Genomic DNA, 26,888 nt, shown 5'->3' with positions numbered 1-26,888 from the left:
GCTGGGGGATGTTAATAGATGAGCAGACCTGTAAGGGGTAAGTTCATGTACATACATTTTGTATTTATTGAAATCATCTATTGCCTAGTTGAAGGAGAGATCTGGGAGTCAAGATGCTTCCTTAAGGAAAACCTGTATGCCGTATGTGCTCAGTAGAGGAAGCTGAGCTGTTTTCTCCCTTGTGTGTAATTGCTGGTTGCTGCCTCGCTATGCAAGAGCACAGCTACGTATACACTTCTCCCACAGCTTCTGGTCCCCAGAGGACCTTCTCCCTTTATCAGAATACCGAGTCTTCCATGGCAGTCCTTTGAATACAAGTCTGTTGCTTATCTTGATCCCAGCTGAACTGAGTTTATCCTAGCTGTAGGAGGTCATTTTCTGAGTGTCATAAGCATGATGGATGACGCAGATGTGGTCTAGTTCATATCTATCCCTATTCACATGCAACTAGAGCAATTGTAGGCAATCAGTAATTAAAAAAAAAAACAAAAACACACCACCAGCCAGACAAACATGTACAATTCTATCAAATTCTAGAAAGGAGTGGAAGGGAAACAAGAGTGAATGGCTTTGAGACTTTTCCCCTGTGACTATACTGGTTTTACCTTGCTGATAGATTTTTGGCATAAACTACTTCATGTGAGAAAACAGTAAAATTTTAAAATTATTAAAAAATTCATCTGATTTTAAAAATAACCTAGCTGGAGGCCTTCACACATTACCTTCCTACCTGTGTGTGGTTACTTATAGTTCTGCTAGGTCCTTTTCCATTATTTTTGGTATTAGAGTTGATGCAGGGTTGAGATTTGGAAGTCACATGTGAGGACATCTGTGTATTTATTAGGAATTGGATGTTATAGTGAAGGATGCCAAAATATAAGAAATAATTATCTTGAAGTGTTTTAAGCTTATTTAGATTGTATGAACTTAGGGGAGGGGGGAAGAAGGAAGAAGTCTGCTGCTCACAGTATCTTAGGTTTGTGATGTCCTTAATTTGTGCAGACTTAAAAGCAAACAACCCCACATGGCAATCTTACTTAAAAAAAAAAAAAAAAATTCAATAACATTTCAGAAAATAAGCTTTTGAAGACAACCTACACCTGAAAGCCTGGAACTACTGAGGGAAATCACGTTTTTAACACCTATCTCAGGAACACAAAGCTGCAAGAAGCAATTTCAGACAGTCAAAAGGCCATGCATTTCTGCCTCGCTCTGCTGTCACGTCTGGCCCTGTTTGTGTTAGAAGAGATTTTTCCTGACCAGCAATAACCAGGGTGGGCTCTGCCAGTAGCATCAAGCAGGATCCCTGCACATTTGGCTGTTTTTGCACTTCATGTGTGGTGTGGCGCTATCCTGAGAACAGCAACCATGTGGAGGTGCCTCTGTGCCCTGGTCCAGCTGTGTTCACGTAAATGTCAAGAGACACAGGTGTATGTGGTACCCAGCCAGAGCAGCTCTGCAGCTGTTGAAGCAGCCAGCTGCTGTGTAAACCAGTTTGTAGTGCTGGAAGGGAAGCAGGGCAGGGAAAAATAAGCTCTCTATAACCTGAAGCAGATTTCTTTTTGGGGGAGTGGAAAGAAAGCCAAGCTGCTAGTCACATAATCATGCTACTAGCTTACCATCTGTCCAAAAGCAATTACTTGGAAATGGCAGGTAAGGTGGAAGAAGAAGGTTATAGCTCAGCTGTAAGGCAGAGCCGGCCAGAGTCACTGATCTAGTGCTCAGCAGCACAAGAGTCTCTCTTCTTGACACGCAGGTAACTCACTCTGCCGATTCAGACATGCCAGTACGGTGAGTGATGGAGTTTGCTGCTGAAAAATCAAGGAAAGCTTCTTAAAGCAAAGCCTGCCCTAGAGACAGCTGCCTTGGGGCACAGGAGCGGAGGTGTCAAAACTGCAGAGCTTCACATGTTCTGTTCAGCCACAGAAAATGCCTCTGGAGTCAGAAGGCTAGGAGAGAAAATGTAAGCACATGGGGAAACTTAATTTTGCCTGAGACCAAATAGAAACATCCCCTCTGCCCTCACCCTCCCACCCCATACTGCATTTCTCAGTGTGGTGGAACATCTGGGCTGTGCCATGCTGTCGGGTCAGTGCAGCTCTCAGTGGCTTCCACTTGTGGTTCACCAGCGTGGCAGAAGAGGGTGTACTGTTAGAAGGTGTTGAATTCCCGTTATTTTTGTTTTACCCTGTACCCAGTTCCTTTGCTGCCTGCCATGGTTAGCAGAAGCCAGTGACTCCCAGTCCATCATGGCAAAACCAGAAGGCTGCTTGCAGGTGTCTTGAAGGAGCTCTAAGCCCAGTCCGTGCAGCTTGTCTGTCTGGTCCTGTTCTACCCAACACTTGGCATGAAGGTGTATCCTGTAAGCACAACATGCTGCTTGGACACAGGTTGAAGCCAGATCTTGCACTTTTAGCAAGCCACTTGGAGCCATCCTGGGGACATCAGGAGGTCTCCCTCATAAGTTGCTTTTCCTGCAAGCCATCTTGTAGGTCATTTCATTGGCTTAGCCATTCCTCAGCACCTTCCTACCATTCTGGCTTGTGTTCTCCTCCTCTGAGTAATGTGAATGTCTAGGGCCTCTTTGAAATTTCAGCCTGCTGATCTTGTAGCTGTTGACTCATGCATAGTCACATCTGTGTGTGGGTCAGGTTTGGTGACTATAATCAAGAATTTATTTGTGTTGTATTTATTTTTAAAGATGGGACACAAATTCCATGAGAGAGAGACTCATCTGGTGATCATGTGAAGAGGGTGACCAAGCAGCTGCTCATGGCTGAGCTTCTTTTGGGCAAGCTGAATTCAGCACAGGTGCTGCCAGTTCAGCTAAGGGAGAAATTTTGGAAGGGAGACACCAAATAAAGAGCCATCTAGCAACTAAAGGAAAACGTGAAAACAAAGGCCTCTCTATAGGCTTTCTTGTTACCTGCCAGTCCTGTTTGAGTCCCAGACATCTCCTAGCTCTTCTGCTTTGCTGGTTTGAATAAATGGGAGCTGCTTGCAAGTCTGCAATACAGCAGAGTTAATCAGCTTCATATTATGTAGATTTCAATGAGAATATCAAAGCTCAAGGCAGGAGTTAAGAGATGTGAGGTGGATGAGGGAGGAAGACTAATAATTGCCATGTTTTCATCCACACAACGATTTCTAGTTACAGTTGGAGGGGGGTTCCACAAGAAGAGACTGGTGATTTTAGATGCTGCTATTTTTAAGATGTTTACTTTGTGAGCAGGAGCTTGGTTTCCAAAAAATGCTAAGTACACACTGTTGAAGCCTTTAGTCTCCTGACATATCTGAAGCTGCTCAACCAAAATGATCAGTCAGAAGGGAACAAAAAGAAGAGTATAGGAGCAACAAATAGATAATCATTGTTGGTATCATGTTACAGGCCCTGAGCGAGCAGGATACTGAAGAAGAGAATCCAGGATATTCAGAGAGAAAAGAGCCCCTTTAGCTGTTAATTAAGAGATGACAAGGGAGTAGGTTTTGCCGTCACTGAGAACGGATGGAAATGAAGAAAAATTACAAGAATAGTGAGATGGGGGCAGAGCCAGTGTGGCTCCTAGGACCTCATGTAAGTGACTTGGGAGGAAAGGAATGGTATCTTTTTTAACAAGGAGACAGAGGTAGTAAACATATTGACTTAAAATCTAGGGTACATGGAGGCTTGATGGTGTCATTTCCACAAAGTATGAAGGAAGGACTTCACTTTTAACCTGAGACTTGATCATTCTGCTTTTGCTTGAGTGGCACTTCGCCTTAGGGTTCGCTTCACATGTGTTTTATTATTTTTCATGAAGATTGTCCTGGTTTGGTTAAAATGCAGTGTGATTGTTGCCTATATTCAGGAGCAGTCACTATAGAAGTCAGTTGATTAACTTCAGTGTAATTCCGTACCTGTCACTGTTTTCTCCTTATCCTCCTGATTAGTGCAGTCTTACGGAAATATGTGCATTTCTGACTATAGGAAATACATCTATAGGAGCTCCTGTCCTGCTCTAAGCTCAGGCTTCATACTCTGTCTTGGTACTGTTTTGGACAAGTCCCACCTCCTGCTCTGCTCCCTTACATTGCCCCAAGAGTTCCCCTGCCAGAGTCGGGCTTTTTTTCCTTTGCCCGTCTTCCAGCCCATGAACTGCTGGAACGCTGCTTGTTAATCCCATCGGTAGAATGCACAGCTGTGCGGTCAGAGGTGATTAGCATGGAACTTAATTGATAGAACTGAAGTTTCTTGGCACAGCATTGTGATTGAAGTAGCTGTAACCTCGTGTCAAAGGTGGAGAGAGAGAAGGAGCAGGACTGCACCACTCTGTGCCAGCACGGTTTCAAAAGCCACCTGTCCTTTTAACTCGGCAAGAAGCAACACCTGCATCCTTTCCCTTCTAAACCAGCACCCGCACATCCCAAATAGTAGTCTTGGGTTCTGTTTGAATGGCTGATGCGTTTAAGTAGATCCGAGTCAACAACAATAAATATGGGTGGGGGGGAGAGTGCCTTGCTGTTTGATTACTGAGGAAGTGTCCTGTGAAAGCTGGTATTTTTCTACAAACCAGAAGAGGGCGGTGGAAGCTAACAAAAAAAAGTAGAATCCTGCCTTCACTGTCAGAAAAACCGTAAAACCCACGTTCTTTCAAGGTACACAGTGCCCGTTTTCTAAAATTGTGTTTCAGTAGTATAGGAAAGAAAAGTTTCTTTAATGACTTAGTCTTAAATCTTCCAGACAAGACAGAAATCACTGTTACGGAAAGGATTTATTGTGCATTGTCCAGTGCATTGAGGGAGCAAAGTACCTCACACTGTATGTGAAGATCATGTTTGTGACCACTTGAGGAACCTGAGCATACATGAGTCTATGAGGCCTGATGAGATATGTCCCAGAGTCCTGAGGGAATTGGCTGATGTAGTTGCCAAGCCACTCTCCATGTTATTTGAGAAGTCATAGCAGTCAGGTTAAGTCCCTCGTGGCTGGAAAAAGGGAAACATCACACCCATTTTTAAAAAGCGTAGAAAGGAGGACCCTGGGAGCTACTGACCTGTCAGGTGCATCTCTGTGCCTGGCAAGATCATGGAACAGATCCTCCTAGAAGCTATGCTGAGGTACATGGAAGACAAGGAGGTGATTCAAGACAGCCAGCACAGCTTCACCAAGAGCAAGTCCTGCCTGACCAACCTAGTGGCCTTCTACAATGCAGTCACTACATCAGTGGAAAAGAGAAGCGGTATGGATGTCATCTATCTGGACTTCTGCAAAGTCTTTGACACGGTCCCCCACAACATCCTCCTCTCTAAATCTGAGATATATGGATCTGATGGATGGACTTTTCAGTGCGTGAGGAGCTGGCTGATGATCACATCCAGAGGGTAGTGATCAATGGCTCAATGTCTGAATGGACAATGGTAACAAGTGGTGTCCCTCAGGGGTCTGTACTGGGACCAGTACTGTTTAATATCTTCATCAATGACAGTGGGATCGAGTGCACTCTCAGCACGTTTACAGATGTGACACCAAGCTGAGTGATGCAGTTGAAACGCCTAAGGGACATGATGCCACCCAGAGGGACCTGGACAAGCTCAAGATGTGGGCCCAGGTGAACCTTGTGAAGTTCAACAAGACCAAGTGCAAGGTCCTGCACCTGTGTCAGGGCAACCCCCGGTACCAATACAGGCAGGGGATGAAGGAATTGGGAGCAGCCCTGCAGAGGAGCACTGGGGGTACCAGTGGATTAAAGATGAGCCAGCAATATGTGCTTGCAGCCCACAAGTCCAATCCTGTCTTGGGCTGCATTAAAAGGAGTGTGACCAGAGGTCAAGAGAGGTGATTCTGCCTCTCTGCTCTGATGAAACTCCCAGCCGGAGTTCTGCATCCAGCTTGGGTGTCCTCAGTACAGGAAAGACATGGACCTGTTGGAGAGGGTCCAGAGGAGGCCACCAAAATGATCAAAGATCTGGAACACCTCTGCTGTGAGGACAGGCTGGAAGAGTTGGGATTGTTCAGCCTGGAGAAAAGAAGGCTCCAGGGAGACCTAATTGAAGCTTTTCAGTACTTCCAAGGGGCCTATAAGAAAGATGGGGACAGACTGTTTAGCAGGGTCTGTTGCAAGAGGACAAGGGGTAATGATTTTAAACTAAAGGACGGGAGATTCAAGCTAGACATGAGGAAGGAATTTTTTACAATGGGTGTGGTGAAGTACTGGAACAGATTGCCCAGAGAGGTGATAGATGCCTCATCCATGGAGACATTCAAGACCAGGCTGGACAGGGCTCTGAGCAATGTGATCTAGGCCGCAATAAGGTCTCCTCAGAGCTCATTGCAGGGGGTTTGGACTAGATGAACTCTAAAGGTCCTTTCTAACCCAAACTATTATTTGATTCCATGATTGCCAAACACTATCATCCCAACATCTGCCACTGGGGATGCAGCCTGACAGGCTAATTTATCAGCACAGGTGGTGAAAGGTGGAGGGATTTCTGTCAGCAGTCCAGTTAGCCTGACTTCAAGCAAAAGTGTTGGGCTTTTAGAGCCTTCACCGTCTGAAGCAAGTTTGCGGTTTCTATCAAACCTTTAATTGGCTGAAGGAAGGAGAAAAAGTTCCTTAGAGAAAAATACCCCAAGTAGTGTTTATTGCGATAACCTTTGGACGGCATTTCAGTAGCCACGGAGACAGCCGTGTCAAGACACACTTCATATCAAGGCCCACATTAACCACTTTTTACCAGATTTGCTGGCCAGTAGTGGCTGCTATCAGAAGCAAGATGTTCCTGTGCTCATAGCAGGGCAAGGCGTTTTATCTCAGCAAGACATTTCCTTCCTTTTCAGTTCCAAATCATCAAAGTCCATGGGACTGCTGTGCCAGAACCCAGCACTGTGGTTGGGTCCATGAACCAGTGTCCTGGCAGCCCTACCTACTCCTGCCTCACTCCAGAGCATCACACCAATGTTCCCGAAATACCCTCATTACTGAACTGGGAGCTCATGCATTAGCACCTCCATACTTAAGCCAGGCTGATCTCTTACTGCCCTGCCTTTACTCTCCTTTGATCTACCACTGATACCAGGCTTAAACCCTAACTTGGATGTTCATCCAAGCCAATTCCAGGCTACAAGAGATGTCTTTTCCTGGGCTTTGTACCCAGGCAGTAGTCAGCCTGAGCCACCTTCAGATCCCTCCTCAAGACTAATTTTTACCCTGAGGTCACCAAGTTTAGCCAGCCATGAAATCTAAATGGAGGAGATAGATGCGTGTGTGTGTGTGCGTGTGTGTGTGTGTGTACCTGTGCATGCACAATTTCTGTCTGGCCTCTTTCTGTCTAATCCCTTGGGTCACCCTCTACCTGTTGACAGTCAGAGAGCAGTGACCAGAGACTAGGTCCTCCAGATGATGTGCTCCAGACCTCTATACAGCACTGGACCTCTGCAGCCCAGCAAGAAGGGGAGGAGCTTTCCAGGAGTGGGAGCAGAGGCTATGTGTGGGTGGGAATGACCTTTCTTTGTCCTGCTAGAGGTTGCTGACCATTTCTCAAAAACCACTCTGCATCCACTTAACTGGAGTGCAACCAGCAAAACTTGCATCCAAATCCTAGACTTCCAGATTTGACAGCTTTGACTCAAGTAACTTGAGAAGCACCAAGAAAAGCATTTCATTGTGACACAGCTCTCATGGACTGCTTAGTACATCAGTGCTGGGGAGCAAGCAGGCAGCAAGCCCTTTCAGCAGTAACTGTAAATGGCTTTAATCTCAAAGAGTCACCTCTACGAATGGATTTCAGCAGAAGTCCCTGTGGCAGAATGCAAACCCCCCTTTCTCCCCCTCCCTCCTTCATCATGAAAGGAATAGGCACATCCACCTCTCTCTCTATGTGAGGCTAACAACTTCTTTTGTTTGGCCCCAGAGCACCATGGCCGGGGCCATTAGGAGAGGGATTGCTAAGGCACCAGTGAGCCGCTGGGCACCTGTGACCAGTGTGGGGGATGTTTGGAGGCTTCAGGAGCACCCCACACACGGTGTGGGGGTGCAGAGAAGCTTCTAGAATGCCTACAGTCATGTCTGATCAACCAGTATAAAAACGGGACTCTCTCGTCGAGACTGGGCCCATTGTCGCCGGTCTCTCGGAGCACGAGCTGAAGATGCTGCCGCCGAGAGCCCTCCTCCCCGGGATGGAGACCCCGCTTGCCTTGTCGCCATGTGTGTGAGTAAAACTTCTCGCAAGATTGCGAGTATACTTATCCTTTCCGTGCACATATGCACGTGTAACTTCCCGTGCTTAATACAAGCACGTATAACTTTATTTCCTCGCACAATCGCGAGTGTATTTTCCTCCCATGCTTCCACATAAGCACGTGTAGTATTCCGTGCACATTCGCATGTGTAAGTAAATTAACCCTCGCAGAATTGCGAGTGTATTATAAATTCACCCTCGCGGAATTGCGAGTGTATGCTTTACCTGTATCTCTTTAAGAATAATCTTGCACCGTGTTCAGGCAAGTGTGTACTCCTCTGGGACTTGGGGGTGGTTCCAGCATTGTTTTGGGTGAAGCCACATGCATGCACTCTGTGGACCGCCTGTTGTACTAGTTGCTGCCCCTTAATAATTTTCCTCAACTGATACCTGAACCTATATTTAAGTCACTTTTGGAGTGATAAAACCCTGTTTCTCACCGTTGGACCCTGTTGTCCCTTAAACTAGCCTCGGGGTGCCTCCGTGACAGTCCCAAAGTGTCCCATGAACCAATTTTCAGCCCTAGTCTCTGGTCTGTTTCTTCACTCCTGCCTTCTCCACAATAAGCTGAGTGGATAGATCCAGGCTGCATCAGTAGGTCAGGGAGGCTGTTCTGCCATTACTCTGCCTCTTTGCTTCCCTAAGGCATTACTGTCTGTGTGAATCTGTCCACGCAGTCTGTTTGCCTTTGCACCACACACATCTGTAGGGAGCTTCATTCTCACCAAACCACAGTTAAGAGGGTTCTTTAATTTTGTAATTTACTTAGTGTGCTTAAAAGCAACCTGAAAATAAACTTAATTGGACTCTTGGGAAGAAGGGAGTAGGAAGAGGAAAGTCCTGGAAGCAGAGGAAGAAATTCAATTGTGTCATCTTCATGGCTTTTATTTAGCAGTTCCAGGCTTGCATTTGATATATGTGCATGAACTTGAGCTGGAATGGTCTGATTATGAGACCTCAGCCACAAAGCAGATCCAGTGCCTGGCATCAGGAGGTTGTACGGTTTCATAACACTTGTACTTTTACATTTTGGCAAAAAAATCCCCACAATCTCACAATCTGTGACAAAGCACACATCTTGTCCAGCCCTAGCAGAATATACACGGTCTTCAACTATGATTCTTGCATGAGGTGAATAGAAAGCTAAAAGTTTCACACAAACAAACACATGCATGAGTACATAGTCATATAACCACTGATTGCAGTAAAGCTGCACCAATTTACTCCTGGTGAGAAAGAGCTTTATGCCTGTTCTGACTGCTGTCATCTATTACTTTCAAGTGTGTTTTTTGTCTTTTTAAGAATGAGGACAATGGGTATGTTTCCTTCTTCCAAAACAGGATAATGGAAGGTCAGTGAAGAAGAACATAGGTATCGTTTGATAAATAAAAAAGTTACATAGATTTGACATAGCAGGAAAATATGTGTCAGTTTAGAGGGCATATCTAGAATGTACTTTAACATACAACTACTACCCATGGAAATACCACTTCCAATATTTACTGTTATATCTCTAGCTTTTAAAAGTTGCACTCGGGGCTGAAATATCAGTATGTCACACAGGTAGGAGACATCACAAATCATGTCAATGGTAAACCAATATATTATATTATTTAGGAGTTTATATGGAAACACAAAGCCAAAGGGAATAAATCAGCAATTCCAATTATAGGTGAACTGGAATGTGGTTTAGAGCAGAGGAATTGTGAGGTGCTTTCTGGCATTTTTCTTATTGATGAGGAAAATTATTCTCTGGCTTTACAGACCTGAGAGTCTCATGTTTGAACTGCTGGTGCTGAAATAATCCTGAAAAACTTTTGCATGGCTTTTGAAAAGTCCTGCTCTGCAATGTGTGCCAAGCAACTCCAATGACTTAATACAATTGATTTTCAGATATTTGACTGAGGGATCATAGATGGAAGTTAGACCCTGCTAATATTTGCAATGTGCCTTGTTCTAGTTGCTAGAGAATTTGCACTCTCACATACAGCAACAGATGCAAGAGAAGAAGATGGAGTTCTTCCTGAGACTTTCTGGTTCTGCATACTCATTTGGAAATCAATTTAATGCATTTTAATTGCCTCTTTTTCTCCTTGGTTTTCTCTTTACAGCTACACACCAGCAAAAAATAGTAAGGTAGAGTCTAGCCAGGCAGGCTGCTAATGAGGAAGCTTGACTCAAGAAGATTTTAATTTTCAGCATTTGTTCTTCAAGATAGCTATTTCACCATGCAGGGATGTCGCAAAACAGGAATGCCACCTGGATTGAAACAAAGGCATTGGGCTCATACATAATTTTGCTATGTGAAGAACCAAATACTTACATCCTTGACCATACCTTAGGAGTCTGGCAATCAGTTTCAGGATGCTGGTCTCCTCAGCCAAATCATCCCTATAAAGAAAACATCCATTGTGCATGAAATATGGTGTGAAAAGAATGAGCGAGATAAAATTTAAAGAGTTAAAAGCCCAATCAATCTCTTGCCAACCTGTCATGATTCCCCTGGTAAAGAGAGACTTCTGTCTCTGCCAAGCTGATGGAAGGTTTTCTCATCCATTGAACATTTCTGTGAGAAACAGGATTTAGCATCCCTGGGCAGCCAGAGCAGGCAGGGTTGCATGAGGTGGGATTGGGATTTAGGATCAAAGCCAGCCCACCCCTGAGGTGCCCCCGACTGCAGCCAGTGTGGTTCAACTATGATCTGGGTGCCTCTGAATGCTGTATCTGAGACCTGCCACTGCTTTTGCAGTATTACACTGCAGGCAGCTGGAAACATCTGCATTCAGCATCTCCATCATAACCCTTCCTTTCCAATAGCACGCAGTTTCCTATCATTTCATCGTTTAGACTGAAAAGCTCCAGGTTGCATCCCTGTCCAAAACCACTGTTTTTGGAAAAGTTAAACAGCTTGATGTTCAGTGAAAATAAGAGAGAAGGAGAGTGTATTGCTTTACACCATCATGCTGTAATTTGTCACTACCTACTTTACATGAAACTTAAAGGATGGTCCTCAATAGTGCATAGCCACAAGTGAGTGAATAAAACCTTGGCACCTCATTTCCTCACCTGGAAAGCATTTCCTTTCTCCCTCAAAACCTCTCATCCCCTGGGTTGTCCTATCAGGCTGAAAACACTGGGGAAAGGGGGAGCCTGCACTGGTGTTTGCAAACATCTGGCACGAGGGACCATAGTCAAAATTGCCACTAGAGTAGTCCAAATCCTATTCATAAAGTTTGTGAGAGTGAACCCAGAAATGTTTAAAGCAATAATTTTGTGTTTGCTGGAGTTTAACAAGGTTACTGACTGTGCATCAGAAAATGAGGTCAGTAAAAAGTATACAAGTATTAAAGTATTGACATTAGAAGGATAAACTTGGGTTAGAGAACTGCAGTAAATAGGACCATGCACATGAAGAGAACTAACAGGCCAGATTTCCTGGGGCTCAGTGCCGGGACTTGTTCTGTTTAAGAGTTCTGTAGAAATGAGCCTGAGGTTGGCACAAGCTGCTGGGTGTCCAGACGTGGATGACATCATGATAGGAGGGAAGTCTGCTGATAAATTTCAGGAATGCACCAGACTACAGGAGGATTTGGAGACTCTGGGGAAACAGGCTAACACAAAGGTATTCAATATTACACAATGGAAGGTTATTAGTTTAGGGAGAACCAATAGCACATTTAAGTGCAAGTTTAAGGAACTAGAGCAGGAGGAAACTAATGAAAAAATAGATTCGGGTTGGTTCAAAGGAGTGGGAGGGATAGCAGCAACCTGACAAGTGAATAATTTTACAGCTGAGATTTTTGGAAAAGAGGGCTCATGCTGCAGCTGAAGAGTCCAGGACTCCACATCAGGTTGCTCACTTCATGTGCCAACAAGGATGGTCTCAGCATTAAACTTGGAGACCAAAACAGGCCAGTGCTTGATTACAGGGAAAAAAGGTTACTGCTGCCGAATCTGCTCTTTGCGTCAGAACGTGGAGCCTCAGACCCAAAAGGAGATGCTACTGAAGAACATACCTTTGGCAGAGACAACTAAGGATGTTTGGGCCCCCAGAACACTTGGTTGTGACCACGACTCAACAACACTTGCTACCTTTAGTGTAAATCAGATTGGTCTAAGTCTCCTCTGACTCCAGAGAAAGATGCACTCAGGGACCAAGTACCAGCAGAGGGGAGAGAACAAGAAGGAGTTACAGAGGCCTGACACTAAAAGTGGACTTTCCAGGGGATATGGAGCTTACAGGCTTGTCAAGAAGGAGAGGAGCCCCTTTTGCAGTGGAAGATCCACATGCAGCCTTTCCTAACTCCCAACCACCACAGGCTCAGCTGCTGGTCCTCGGGGCTCACGTCCATCCTCCTGGGTCACTGTTTCCACAAAACCTCTGCAGCAACCCTGCTCCTATAGATGAAACACAGACATCTGGAAAACAAGCTGCTTTGCGCTGCCTGAAAATGAAGGTGTGATCCCTCACCTCAGAGGATGGATGAGGTGAAAGCTGCCATGTAGGAACTGATACCTACCATGGGTCCCACTCTCCCGCAGATATCATAAATCTGACATTTCCCTTCCCCTGGAGAAGGGTCTGCTTTGCTGCCAGCTAGAGTCCCTGTGTACCCAACCAGCCTTTCCTTCATTAAGTACTTTTGAGTGAGTCAAGAAACTTGTTACCAAACTCTATACTGGGAAAGTCTGGAACATGTGAAATATTTCCAGACCTAAAATACATTGTGCGGTACAAAACTTTGTCACTACACCTTTGCAAGTCTGTCTATACTGCACAAGTATAAAAATTGCCAGTTTTTTAGTATTATTTTACATAGAGAGTGTTACACTTGCTCTAATTTTTTAACTGCCTACTGTATCGCATGTTTCATCAGTAGTGTCCAGGAAGAAATGCAGAGTATCAGTATTTTCACTCTTTACAGTTGTTTTAGCATTGGAAGTGCCTGAATCACCATGGAGGGACCCCAGGGTCATGCAACAGAGCTGAGATTCAGCCCATTGCCAGCACCCACCTTAACCTGGACCAGCCACTGAGAGAAGATGCTGCACATTAACCCCAGGCAGCAGAGCAGAAAGCGTGTACCAGCCCACAAGTCAGGTTTGTAGAAGGGGCAAAATCACAGCAAAACAAAGCAGCACCAACACAGCATGTATCATTGTGAAATTATTTCTCTGAACTAACATCTCAGTTTAATTCAGTCGCAGCTTTCTGTATATGGGTCTGGTGTGGCTGTCTGATGTCTGTCTTGATTTTAAAAAGTTGGTGTCTGAACAAGTGACTGTAGCTCCAAAAAGTTTTAAGGTCTTTCGCCTGCAGTGCCTGGCTGTGTTCCTAAATAGTCATTTAAAAGGAGTCCACTAAATCAAAAGCCAGGTAAATCAAAAGAGATCTCAACGTCATAATGAGGCCGGTTATAAGGTAAATTACCACATTATACAAGCACACAAAATTCCTTCTCTGGCATTTGTCCTGCTAAGTACAATGCACCTTAAAAGTGGTGAAATTATTTCTGGCAGCCTGTGAAAGAGTCTGTGTCTGGGGGATGGAAGGGTGAGCCCAGCCTCTGCCTTTGCACCAGCTTCTGACTATGGGGGCTTCAGGCAGCAGCTGGCCGCTGCTCTGGTGTGCTCTGTGCTTGAAAGGTTCATGGATGTGTGTTCAAAATGTTGCAGTACCAGACATGAAACTGGCCATGTGCTCTCTCACTTTCCAGCAAATCTTGTTACAATTTTCAAAGGCGGGGATTAGAAAGACTCTAATTAGAGACTTGGTTAGGAAGGCTAGAGACTTATAAATCTTTTGTTACAATGAATGAAATTCTGAACAGATGCTGATGCTTTTGAAGCTGCCAAGACCCCAAGGATGAGAGCACAAACCCTAAGGAGATGGTCATTATTATATGTATTAGATATAAAATGCTATAAGGATATAAGGGCAAGAAACCCAAAACAGAACAAAATTTCTGTGCAGAGCATGGGTGGCTTTTTCTGATCCATATCTTGGATTATGGGATTCTAGGCATTTATTATAAGAAAATATTTTATATTGGTGAACATTAGAGAGAGAGAGATGTGTCCCCCCCCCCACTTTCAAAACACTTTTGTGCAGATGAAGCTAAGAGATTCTCATTTTACAGGACACCACACAAAGAACTGTCCAAAGTCTTGCAAGCATATCAGAGTAGAAGTCAGGAAGAGCAGCCCTGCCTGTCCGTTGAGCCATGCTACTAACCTGCATACTCCAGTGAGGAGATAACTAAGGCATTTTGGTTGAATTAGGGGTTCCCTGAGAAATACAGTAGCTACTATGTACAAAACTCCATGCAAACCATCCCTCCCAGTCTGCTGATGCCCAAAGAAAAGGAGAGAAAAGCAAAATGCAGAAGGGAATGCACACGCTCACACGATTTAATATAGGGTGAGACTAATCTAGTGAGCATGAATCAGACTCTTACATGATTAAAACGTCCTGCATAAATACTCTCCAGGTTTGGGGTGCTTTTTTTTAAAGGATAGCATGACATCTACATGCAAGAGCTGAGAGCAGAGGGCAAATGCACAACTTTGCTTGTGAAGATAAGCAGAAGGGGTAAAAAACAAGTGAAGTGTCCATTCAAGCCTGCATCATTTGGCTCCTTCCTGCGGCAGGGGAGCAGTGTGTGTGGTTCGGAGAATGTGCATGTTGGACAGCCAAGTTGCCACAGGCAGCTCCAGCATTGGAGGGGTGCAGCCCAGTACAAGTTGATAGCTCTCAGGGCAGTGGAAAATACATGGGAACCCAAAAAGGCAATGTCGTAAGAGAGAGGCTCCATGGCCTACTCTATTCCCTGCTGTATTTCATTCTCTTCTTCTGAAACTCTCATCCCAGTTTGGCTGCTTCCAGCAGAGGAGAGCAGTGCCACACCAACCCCCACAAACATTGCCTCAGCACACAAAGACATGGACAAGTTTCTCCGCCTGATCCGGTCCACACAAGCCACCACATCAGCCAAGGTGGAAAGGTAGAGTGGGACAGACTAACTCTCCCTAGCAATTAACCTAATTACTGGCTAAATGCAGCAAGCACTTTGTTTTTGAGCATAGCTGCCTATGCCGCAGTGCAAGGGAAGGGGAGTGCTGGCTTGCCCCCTCCTCCTTGCTGTGGGATGCAAGGGTGGAAAGGGAGCCCTTATGACTGTCTGTGGCGGAGATGGACCATGATGAAACAGGAACCAGCGAAAGCTGGAGAATGCTGGCTGCACACTGGTGAAGGGGGATGAGACACAGCTCAGCACAGCACCAGTGGGAAGGGAGGGTTTCTTGCTGGGATACACATTTGCTCAGCCCTGTGTATCCTACCTGCTGAAATCCCACCACATCAGCGGTGGCCAGTGAGTGACCGGACTTGTGCATGGGGAGCCCTGTGTTTGGTCTTAGTGTCTGAGCTGCCATGCGGTGATTCCCACATCAGGAGAAGAGGGGTGATGGGGAGCGAGGCAGCAGGAACAGTTGCTTCTTCCCATTGCACATTGCCAACCTCTTCCTGTGCATTGACTGCAGTGGGCAGCACTGTCACCCTGTGGCCCAGGGGGCTGTTGGAGAGGAAGCTAAATGCAGAGACCTGTCCCTTTGATCTTGCATCTGGGAAGCAAGGAAGCCCTATGGATGATCGAGCCGTGCCTCAATAGGCAAGGGGGATCCCATTTCTGGTCCCTGCTGACCCAGCTCTGGAGGTCATTGTAAAGTGCTCCAAATACTCGAAGATGTTTTTTTTTTCTTGTTGTTTTCCTGGTTGGGTTTTTTTTTTTTTTTTTCCCTCTGTGGAAAGAGTTGTAGGTTTGTGCTTTAGAAAGTCCAAATTAATTAAAACCAATTGAAGTTATAGCAATTACGGGTAAGGTTTAGCCAGTAGAGGTAGGAAAGGGAAGCAAACAATGAAGGGGCCGCCACGGCTTGTGCGCCTCGGCAGCAGCGCTGAAGAGAGAACTTGGCATCTGGGAAGTGCCTTTTAAAAACGGGCAGGGTGCATTTGCTACAATAATCCACCGAAACAACAGCCGTCTAAAAATAGGGTTGTTTTCTGTACTAAGCTCCTTTTAACTTCGTTAGTCATCACCAGCTCCCAAAATAAGCTCCGTGTAACAGTCTCTCCTAGTAGCGGCTGTAAACAAACTTGGGGAGGCGCAGGGGAAAAGGAAGAGGGGCAGCGGGTGGAGGCGGGGCAGTGGCGGGCGGCCCCGGGGCGGCAGCGCGGGCGGCAGGGTCGGGGCCGGGACCGGGACCGGAGCGGAGGAGCCGGCCAGGGGGCGGGGGGCGGCCGCGGGCCCCTCGCTGCGCCGCCGCCGCCGGCTGCCTGCGCTGGCTCGCGGGGCCTTGGAACGGAGCCACGGTGGTCCAGGCAACGGCATTAAACAGGAGGAAACAGACGGGGGATTCCGTCATTTCAGCGGGGAGAGGCGGAGCGGGCAGGAAAGGAGAGTCCCGCCGAGGGGAGCGCGGCTCCCGCTCGCCCGCCCCGCGCTTCACCCACGCTCCGGCCTCCCGGGAAGGCGCCGGGATCTCCCCCGTGCCCCCACCCCCGTCGGGCAGCTCCGGCAGCCGTCCGTGTGCACGCGGGACCGGAGACAAACGGCCCCCGCGCTGCCCCCGCCGCGCCGGCAGCGCCGAACGCGCAGCGCCGAACGCACCGCGCCGCACCGGGGCCGCGCCGTCGAGGGAGGGCGCTGCGACACCGCCCCCGCTCCCGCCCCGCTCCACAGCGCCCCCTGGCGGAGCCCCGGTGCGGCGGCGATCCGTCCAGGGCCGCTCAGCACCCGCGGCCGCACCGCACCTCGGTGCGGACGGGGGGCGCCGCGTTCGCCACGTCCAGGCGACCCACTACCGGTGACGGAGGAGAGGCCTCAAGGTTGGGGACGATGCCGCTGTGGGGTTTGAGGGATTCCCCCTCTTTTTTCCCATGCAGGTTTCCTTGAAAGAAAAACGTCCCCCTTTTTGTTTTGTTTTCTTTTTTTATTTCCACGCCCGAGGGGACGGCTGGGTCCGGGACGAAAAATGGGGCTGTACTTCTCGCCGGGCGCGCTCTTTGGTGGGGACCGCCTTCCAGCATGATTTAGTGGAGGAGCTCGCCACGAAGAATCTGCCGTGGCCTCCTGTATCCCAGAAACAGACAGGATTTCGTTTATATTGGTTTTATTTTCAACCACATATGGGTGTCATGCACTAGATTTATGATTTTTTTTTTCTTCATACACCAGATACGCTCAAAACCACCCCAACGCTCCGCACGCCGCCGTCCAATTCCAACAGGAAAGTATGGTCCCGTCCTGCCAGCTGGGGGGAGGCAGCGGGAGGACGAAGGGGGAGCGCGGGACGACGGCAACTGGCCTCGAAGCGGCGGAGGAGGGGACGGCGCGGTCCCCGCCCGGGAGGCTTCTGCCTGTGCCGGGGTGTCACGGCAGCGTCGGGGACCGGGCCAGGGCATCCCTGAGGTGGGAGGAGGAGTTGCTGTGGGTTGGAAACCTCTCCTTCCCCCCACTACGAAGTGACAAGATACAACTGTGTTGCTGAGATGTTTACAGAATAATAATAAATAAAATAATAATAATAAATCTGGAGCAACTGAAACCGAGTCTACCAGGTCTGTTAGTAATTTAGCAGAATGGGATTTTCCTTTCTCTCGCCTGCCAGTTGATGCTCTTTTCCAAATTTCCACAGCGGGGGAAGCCTGCGATTTTTTACATAATGATTTCAGCATGCGAGGCTGCCTCTCTTTTTTTTCTTTTTCCCCTCCTCGCTTGCGTCCCTCTCTCCCCCGTCTCCTCCCTCCCTTCCTTCACTTCGCTACCCCGGCGGGCCGCTTGTCCCCCCAGGCACCCGGCTCTCGCAGGCTGTGGGGACCCCGCAGGCGGCGACGCGGACGGGCTGGGCGGTCGCCGTGCCCCGGGAGGGACGGGCGGGCGCACGGCGGCCGGGGCCCGTCGGTGCCCGCCGGTGCCCGCCTCCCGCTGGCCACTCGCCGGCGACGGGGCCGGAGCCCGGCTGACATCACGGGGCCGGGGCGGGGAGAGGGGCCGGGAGGGGAAGGGAGGTGGGGGGGTGTTTTCCAGCTTTAAAAAGGCGGCGCCGGGCCCGCAGCCCTGCGTCAGAGCGAGACTTCCCAGCTCCGCACACTCCCTCGCCCCCGTACTCCGCCTGCAGCACCCGGCGGGCGGGCAGCGCCCGCCGCCCCGTCCCGCCGCCGCGGCGCGGGCAGTGCCTCCGAAGTCCCCACGCACACCCGCCCTCTTCTCCATGCCCCGGCCCCGAGGGGGCGGCGGCGGCGGCGAGCTTCTGTGCCTCCGCGGGCGCGGCTACCACGCCGGGGGCGGTGCGACCCCGGTCCCCGGGGCGTGAAGGCGGGCGGGGGGCGCGGGGTAGGAGGCGAGGGGCTGGCGGCGGCCCGAGCCGCGGCGTCGGGGCTCCACCGCCCCGCCGGGTGGATGCCAAGCGCTGCCCCGCCGGCCGCAGCCGCGCCGCCGTCGCGGGACCCAGCCAGCGGGAGAGAGAGGCCGGCGGCGGCCCCGCAGCGCGGCGCCCGCCCGCTCGGCAGCACCATGAAGGCGGCGGAGGAAGGTAACGGGTGGCTCTACGAGCGGCACTCCGGGCGGGCGGGTGGGTGGGTGGCAGTGTCCCCTGGTGTTTCCCCGCGGCGGCATCGAGTTTTGCCGGCGGCCGCTTGCCAATAGGTGTCTCCTTCGCCTTTCGCACGGCGCCACCTCGGCCGCGCCGCCGCACCCGGTCGCCTCCCACCGGGCCCGGGCCGCGGGCCCGGTGCCGGTCCGGCCCTGCGGGACAGCAAAGAGGCGGCGCTGCATCGCTCCTCACCGACAACGCGTGGCTGCGAGGGCGCCTCGAGTCCGGCCCCGAGAAAACAGTGCGAAGCCGTTCCGGGATTCCCTCCCTAGACTTAGGTTTGGTTTTGGGGGAGGTTAGAATACACCCAGTAATTGCAGCCATTACTCGCTTTTGGGTAAATGAGGCAGCCTCCTAACAAAGCGGGTCCCAGCCAGGGCCAGGCGCTGTACCAGCGGCCCGGCCTTCCCGGCGCACCGAAGCAGGCGGGCACCCCGGGGGTGTGGGTCGGTCCGGCTGCGGGGGACCGCTTGCCCGGCGACCCCGGCTCTCTGTCGGGTTTTGTTTCGATGCCCCGTAGTAACCTTGCTGTGAAAAGTGTGGGGAAAGCACAGAGGCAAAGTTTCTAGAGAAAGATCGTGGGCTCGGGAAGCGCTTTGCTAGTAGCTGCTCGTCCGGACTGAACTTGGTCCTGCCAGTGGCAGCGTTTGGCTGGAGCCAGGACAGGCTTCAGCCTCTCCTGTGCCAGTCGGCACATTTTTCTCCCCCCGAGCATCGTTACCCAGCACCGCTCTTCTCGCTGGCGAAACTTTCGCACCTCGCTTTTCCCAGCCAGCGCCTGTCGGCACCGCCGCTCCGCCTCGCCCGGGGAGCGGCACCTCTCAGGCGGCAGCCGGGCATCACCTCCGCGCGGCAGCAGGTGCCGGGCGGCTCCCGGCTTCCCGCTGCGGGCTTGGGGGCAGCCCTCGGCCATGCTCTCCCCCCTGCGGCTGCTCTCGGGCTCCCCGGTTTCCTTCCGATTTGGTGGTACCGCCGCTTTGCCGCTGCTCCGCCTGAAACAGCCTGCCGTGATCGGGCAGGGCACAGGGAGCCCGCACATGTTAGAAAGTTGTGGAAAAGTGAAGGGTGGCTTCGAATCCGCGTCCGTCGTGTTTATTCCGCAGCGTGGGCGAACGGGGCTTCCTCCCCGGGTTTGTCCCAGGAAAGCTGGACGGGCGCTCAAGACCCATCTTTCTTCTTCTTTTTTTTTTTTTTTTAATTTTATTTGCCTTTTTTAAAAATACAGATGTTTTCACTCCAGGGTTTCATTTCAGTTGATAGGATCCTGCCAATGAGAAAGCTGCAAGCACAACTGTGACGGCGGATCCGCTCTTGAAACATGCGAGGGCCTTTTGGGATGAAAGCTAATTACGGTTTTATTTAATAGCATTGGCTTGCGTGCCTTTCGCACTCTCGGACCTCCGAGGGCTGCATGCATGGCGTTTCCAGCGCTCTGGGCTTCAAAGGCACCGAATGCGCCAACTTGTAAAAATTACACCCAGAGGCTGCTGACACAAAAAGCGTACTGGAGCCTCGTGTAAAAAAGAAAAAAAAAAATCTCCCTTCTTTATTTCCGTGGTATTTCTGGTGCTAGTGTTAAAATGTTGCCATCCCTCATCAATAGTTCTCTTCCCTGTTGATGTATTTTGTAAGGGACTAAGAAAATGAGGCCAGCCAAAAAGTGTGACCCAATCCAGGAAGCACGTAGCAGAGCCCTGCAAGTCAAGATTGTTGCCTTCAAATTAAGATGCCCCTTGATTGCCGGACAATGACAATCGAAGAAAAAAAAATCTCTTTCTTCTTTAGTCTGGGAAGAAACTCTTGCAAAGTGACCCGGTGTGAGGACCTCGCTTTTTGGGGGCGTTGTAGGGAGATGCGGGGTCCTTGCCTCAGAAAATAACTGTGTGTTAACTCCACGAACAAGTTAAATTCTCCTTCAGACTGCCGTGCTGCAGCTATAGCAGCGCGTTTGCTGGGACCTTTGCCGGACTTGCGCTCCGACCAGGGGAGTTGGGACAACTCAGGTTAACTTCAGGGAGAGACTTTGGTCGCCAGCGGTTGGGCTGGAGGGTCGATCGGTGGGTTAGTTATTGCAAAGGCGCCTGGCGGCGCGGGGATGGCCTCGCCGGGACGCATCGGTCTCCCCCACCCCTCGCTCGATTCACTCTTCCCAGTTTAACGGCACTGTTTCAAACTGGATTATTAACTAGCACGACACCGTTATTCCGTCCCCAACATGTGGCATCAATTCGGTTTTACCTTTCCGTAGTCCATCTTTCCTCTTTCTCCAGTCGAAATACTTAATTGACAGCACTAATCCTTTAGCACTGGCAAATCAAACGGTCTGTAAATACTTTGGGACAATTCACCCATCCCGCAGGTAACAGATGTAACCTGAGAGGAGTGAGAGCAAGTGGGTACTTGGGAGGTCCTCCTTGCCTTCCTGCTGGGGCGTCTCGGCAGGAAATGGGGAGCAGTCAACAGCCCAGCGTGGAGGGGCGGCAACAGGGTGAGCCCGGTGAAATCGGGGGGCTGCGCTGCGGGCCAGGGCGAGGCGGCTGTCCCGCCTGTAATAGGCTACGGGCAGGGGGTAGGAGGCGCGGCCGACCCCATTGTCGGGGCAGGGGCTGCGGGACGTGCAAGGGTAAGGCGGGACACTCGTCCCTGTGGCGCTGCTCTGCTCCCTGGCTCAGTCGGGTCGCCTCTGGCCTGCTCCGGCATCCCGGGGCGAGCAGGGCCCCGCCAGGCCGGCAGCCGCAGGCGGAGGGGGTCCCACTGCTGCCAAGGCCTTTTGCACACTCGGGTGACTCAGCCTCGGCACTTTGGGGAGAGGCTGCGAGCAAGGGACCGAGAGCAGCCCCACAGCGGCACCCCGGCGGCTGCCTCACCTCCGCCCCAAAGCGCACTCGGTCCCCTCCAAAGTAAAGCCCGGCCGCCCGCTGGCAGTACCCCGGCGCCGAAAGGTCCTGCTTGCCCTGGGGCTGCCCCGCCGGCCCCGCGGGCTGTCGGTGTCCGCCGTCTCCTGCCAGACTGCAGCGCGGCTGTCCCGGCGAAGGGGGAAAAAGCCTAATGGGCTCTAATGGAAAAAAATTGTGTTTTCCTGGCACTTTGTAGCGGAGATTTCAGCCATAAGCCTGGAAAATGGTATTCCCTGAGTTTATAAGGGAACACCATTTCCATAACCGCTTTAAAAAACTATTCCTTTTGAAATCAGGCCTGAAGCTCGGGGAGCTCAAGAGTCGAGGCGAACAGAGCTGCTGGGGCAGCGACCTCCTTTGCCTGGCAGACACTTTCGAACAGGACGGTAAAATCTGTCAGAAGTGCATTTCTAAACATAAAAATATCCTAATTTATTTTTTTCCCTCATTGATTTTTCACTCCTACAAGCGGGAAAGGTGTCAGCCCGGGGGAAAGCCGTGCCTGCCCTGCCACCCCGCCATCTCGCACCGTCGCCGGGGTCCTCTGGAAGCGTCCCCCGGCGCGCGGCCTCGGCCCGGGACCTTTCACTCCCCGGCGCAGGGAGGCAGCCGGTAACATTACGAATCCCGCTTCAGTGCGCTTTTTATAGCAGTTGGCACTAGTGGGTGCTGCAACTAAGCAAAATAAATAATAAATAAATGAAAGTGAAGCCTCCTGGCTCGCAGACGCGGCGCGGTGGGGAACCTCGGAGGAAGCCTCAGCGGCCCTCAGCGAAGAGGGGAACGCGCTGCTGTCCGGGCCAGGCAGGCAGAGCCCACCTCGCTCCCAAAGCCACCCGGCCGAGGAGCGAAAGCGCCGCTCCTGCCTCCTGTTGCCCCAATCCGTTTGTCAGGAACCCGACACCTGCGGCAGTTAGTTACGGCCGGGCGGCAGCAGGTGAAGTCCCGCTGCCCGGCTACCCCCGGCCTCCCCATACGCCCCCGTGCAGCCGGCGAGGGGGCGGGGATCTGGGATCCTCCCCGATGTCGGGCTGTCCGCACGAGGGTCGCAGACGGGGGCTCAAAGGAAATCCCCACGGCGCGCAAGTTGCGCTGAAGGAGCAGAGCACTGGCGGGGGCTGGTGGGGGGGGGTGGGCCGGGCACCACGGTTGTTTGCATCCACCCGGAAACATCAACAGCGGGAGGGAGGGCGGATCAGAGGAGGTGGTGGCGGCGGCAGCGAGATAGGCCGCCCGTCGGGGCCGGGGTCACGTTACCGCTCACATCGGCCGCCGTCCTGCGCCTTGCTGGGGCTTGCGCGCAGCCCGCACGGCGGGGGAGCTCGGCTCGGCTCGCCGGCAGCAGGTGTCCCGGCAAAAAGGGGCGGGCTCGACGGGGCGGGCCGGGGGCTGCGCCACGGCCTGGGTGCCTGAACGTGGTGGGGGTCGCGGCGGGCGGCGGGAGCCATGACGGGCGTGGGGGCCGAGCAGGAATTTGACTTCGATTTCCTCTTCGAGTTCAAGCACAGCGATGAGGGCGGCCGTGGAGGTGGGTCGCGGCGGGGTGTCCCGGGCACATCCGGGAGTGCTGGCGGAGGGATGCTGCGGGGAGCCCTTCCCTGCCTAGCCTGCTCGGGACGGGGAAGTTTATCCTTCCCCCGGAGGGACGCGGCCGGGGGCGGTGGGGCGCGGGAGACGGGGGCCCGGCCCCGGGAGGCGCCTGTCGCCTCCGCCACGCCGGGAAGCGGCGAGAGGGGCCGCGGCGGCTAGGAGTGAAATCCTGCGCCGGCGCTCTCCCTCACCGTGCCTTTGCAGCACCCGGACGAGCCTCCAAGGGGAGACGACTCGGGGGGCAGCCAGTGTCTGACCTTTGTAGCTTGGGACTTGTTTGAGCTGCTCAAACCCCCACGTTGCACGGCTGCTCCCATGTGCCAGGGGCCTACGACCGATCGGGCTGTCCTCACAGGCTGCCCGCTGCGGGAGGGAGCGACCCCTTCGCACAGCCTTCACCGCCCCTAGAGGGGGTGAAGGTCGGGATCTGGGTCTTCCCATTACAGAGCCAGGACACTTCAAAAGCCACTTCTGCCCCGCTTCCCTTTCTCCTGTGAACTAGAGATAGTTAGGCTCGGGGTTTAGGTTGAAGGTCATCCAATAAATAAAAGTAACGGGCCTGAGTTTATCATGGGTTGTACCGTTGCCAACTCTGGTGTCTTGGTCCATTTGTGTTTTGGTTTGTTGTTGTTTGTTTGTTAATTTGTTTTAATTTTACGACTTTTAGCAATACTTGAGGTAGAAATGAGGCAAGCAAGTCTGGAATTGACACAGGGATAGAGAAAGTTGTCGTTTCCTGATATGAGGTTGACTTCTATGGTGTCAGTGCTAACTTGTAACCTTAAAAAACTCTTGCACAAGTAGATGGTTTAATGCAGCCTCAGAGTAAGGCTTTTCCTGTGTCCATGCTTCATCTCTTGCCTTTAAATTGAGGCCAGTTTCCAGATGCTTGTCTGTGCATTGCAGCCTGCTAGGATGCAGGTGAAGGCATAGTGCTCTCCTTCTAATGCTCCCCACTTGCTCAGCTCTCTGACTCATTGTCAGTGTCCAAATAGTTGTTAGGAGGTTCTCAGTTTTTAGAAAAATGTGGTTTTAAGAGTTTCACACCAAGCTTTTCAGATGAGCGGCCTAGTAATTAGACAGCTGGAAAGTGAAGGGACCTAAGCAAATTAAATGGCAAAGTCTTAGTGAGAAAAGTTCCTGACTCCATTAGGCAATTTTGGAAGCATGAATTCAAACACAGACCTAGATGTGTCTTCATCTTTAGAAATGTAAAATAGCCCTCACCTTCTCTGAAGGCCCTCTGAGTTGCAGATGTTCAGCATTCCTATTTAAATAATGTAAATAAAAGCTGATGGTGCCCAGTGCCTTGCAATATCAGCCTATTAAGGATAGAAAGAAATAAAAGGTTTGTTCTCTGAAATTTAACTAGAGGAAAAGTCTGATTTTTTTAATATTGTCACAGAATGAAATGTAATATGTGAAAATGTGCTTACAAATCAAGGGATCCATTTTCTTGTCCTAGTTATACTTAATGTAAGTGTGGATTTGTTGGAATAGAATGGTTGTGATATCAGGGTTTGGTTCAAGATATTAAAATACACTGTGTCTTGGTGGTAAGTGGGTCCTGGGAGCCTCTACAGATCAAGGTCATGACAGCAACGTCATGTTAAAGTGTTACCTTCCTTTCGTTCCTTTCAGCACTGGCAAAATACCCAACACAGCTGCATTATGTGATGCAGCTTCATGCCTTTGTAGCCACCTCCATCTCCCATCTCTCCAGACTGGCATTTTATTTTTACATGTCTAATTCACCCTGGTGAGGAAAACATCAGCATGTTACGAATGCTGACTATGTATGTGCATTTGATGAATTTTGTAAATATGGAAGCTGTGGAGAAGAATGTGCATTTTCAGAAGTTGTAGCTGGTGTTTTTTACCTCACAAACCAAGAACTAGGTCCTGTTCCTAGTTTTGGCTTTTGGGGCTTCTATATTTGGTGGGCATACTTTCTACACACTGTCTGAAAATTTATGATACCTGAATATATTTGGTAGGCTTTGGATCTTACTTGTTTCAGTTTTGAATACCATTGTGTGAGAAGTTGTGCAACATGATATTTTTTTTTGGCCCTTTAAAAGCTAACCTTTAAAAAATACGTATAATATACTATAAGATGCTATTCCTTGCCATGTGCATTAGGGGAACTTGTTGCTTGAAGCACTTAAGACTGTCTTTTAATTTTAGTGTAGGTTTTTTGTTTTTTTTTTTTTTTTAAGCTGGCTTCCAAAGGCTGGTCTGAGCCTTTATCTTGCCTGCTTGGTATGGGCTGCAGATCTCCAGCAAACCTCAGTGTTTGAATTTCACCTTAGTCACGCGTTAGATTTTAACAGAACGGTTGTGTTCATGATACTTTTCATGCAGGTAGTAATTATCCTTGCTGTCTTGTTCATTTACCTCTTTATTTTTAATAAAAGATCTAAAGGCAGTGATTCTGCAGTCAGCGGATACCACTGTCGCACCCCATCCACAAAGCCCACCTGGGGGGTGCAGAGCTGGGACAGCTTGTGAAACCTGCGATCCCCTGCCCAGTGCGTCCAGCTGCGTGGTGGGGACCGGCTGAAGGTGGTGCCCAGTTGTGCTGTGTCACCACTGCTATCCATCTACACGCTGGGCTGAGAGACTGTGCAAGGGCCTGTGGCTCGTACGTGGCAGAAAAGCCTCGCCAGTGTCCTGGCAGCGATGCGGTGCCAAGGACATCGGCTTCCTCTGGAGCTGGAGGAAGCAGTGAAGGGGTTGAGGCTGCCTTGGAGGCACTGCTCAGACCCCTTCTCTGAGCTAGTTTCTGAAATGGAGAAGATCTTACCACTTTGGGGCTTTTTCCATGAAGAGAGAGAAGGAAGTGGTGGTGGTTGCAGTGACTGTGAGCAGTGCTGCCATCTGGCAAGGCAGCAACAAAAGGGGACTTATTTTGGAAGGAGGGGACTGATTCCCCAGGCAGATCTGTGCCTTGCTGTGACCACTGCAATTGGATTATCCTTGTCAAAGTAGCCCCCCTTTCTCTATGGTTCCTGCCTGCCTGGTTGTTTGAATAGTGTGTGAAGCTGCAGCGTGTTTTGACTAATCCAGTTTTATTTGTGGCACACCCCAGTGTAATTTAATGACCTTTCTTCAGTAAATGGCCTGTCTTTGAAGGCAGGCTAGAGAGTGAGTTCGAAAGGTGGTGTTGCTCATCGTTCCTGACTGTTACCTGACATGACATACATCAGCTGAAACATTGCAGAGTTGCTGTGAAACTGCGACAGCACATTAATTTTTCCTAAGTACCGTTTGCCTTGGAGTTGTTTCCAGTGAGAAAGTCGAACACGGGATTGCCAGAGGATGACACCAGAGAGGTTTGAGCTGATAAACAAAAGAAAGAGAATAGCTACTGCGCTGTGTTACTGGCTTGGAGGGCTCATTTGCATCTGCAGTGCTCCGGGTCCTGTTGGGAATAACAGCTACAGTAATTAGTAAAGCTTTTCCATATCTCCCTAGGGAAGGTGGGCAAGGCTGACCACCTAGGGAGCTTGCCTCCTGGGATGGAATGGG

The 26,888-nt window shown here is 50.4% G+C and overlaps 2 protein-coding genes across 7 annotated transcripts in view; both read left to right on the top strand.

Moving 5' to 3' along the window:
* Window positions 1-11,698: 11,698 nt before the first annotated feature.
* Window positions 11,699-17,807, top strand: LOC139827319 (uncharacterized). The gene is made up of 4 exons (XM_071805504.1): window positions 11,699-11,951; window positions 16,309-16,497; window positions 16,615-17,104; window positions 17,454-17,807. The coding sequence occupies exons 1-4, from the start codon at window positions 11,699-11,701 to the stop codon at window positions 17,764-17,766; spliced, it is 1,245 nt and encodes a 414-aa protein (XP_071661605.1). The 3' UTR covers window positions 17,767-17,807.
* A 546-nt stretch (window positions 17,808-18,353) lies between these two features.
* The window catches only part of NFATC1 (nuclear factor of activated T cells 1), a 115,593-nt gene continuing 107,058 nt past the window's right edge, over window positions 18,354-26,888 (top strand). For 4 of the 6 annotated variants that reach the window (XM_065831980.2, XM_071804646.1, XM_071804645.1 and 1 more), the window contains exon 1: window positions 18,354-18,810. In XM_065831980.2, the coding sequence (XP_065688052.1) occupies window positions 18,678-18,810 (133 nt within the window). In that variant the 5' untranslated portion in view covers window positions 18,354-18,677. Of the gene's footprint in view, window positions 18,811-23,194; window positions 23,296-26,888 lie in introns of those variants that run through there. The other 2 variants (XM_065831978.2, XM_065831979.2) reach the window with 2 other exon arrangements.

This window comes from Patagioenas fasciata, chromosome 2 (genome assembly GCF_037038585.1).
Source record: "Patagioenas fasciata isolate bPatFas1 chromosome 2, bPatFas1.hap1, whole genome shotgun sequence".
Lineage (NCBI taxonomy): Eukaryota > Metazoa > Chordata > Aves > Columbiformes > Columbidae > Patagioenas > Patagioenas fasciata.
Note: the sequence above shows the minus strand (reverse complement) of the source record. Positions and strands in the feature narration are given on the sequence as shown.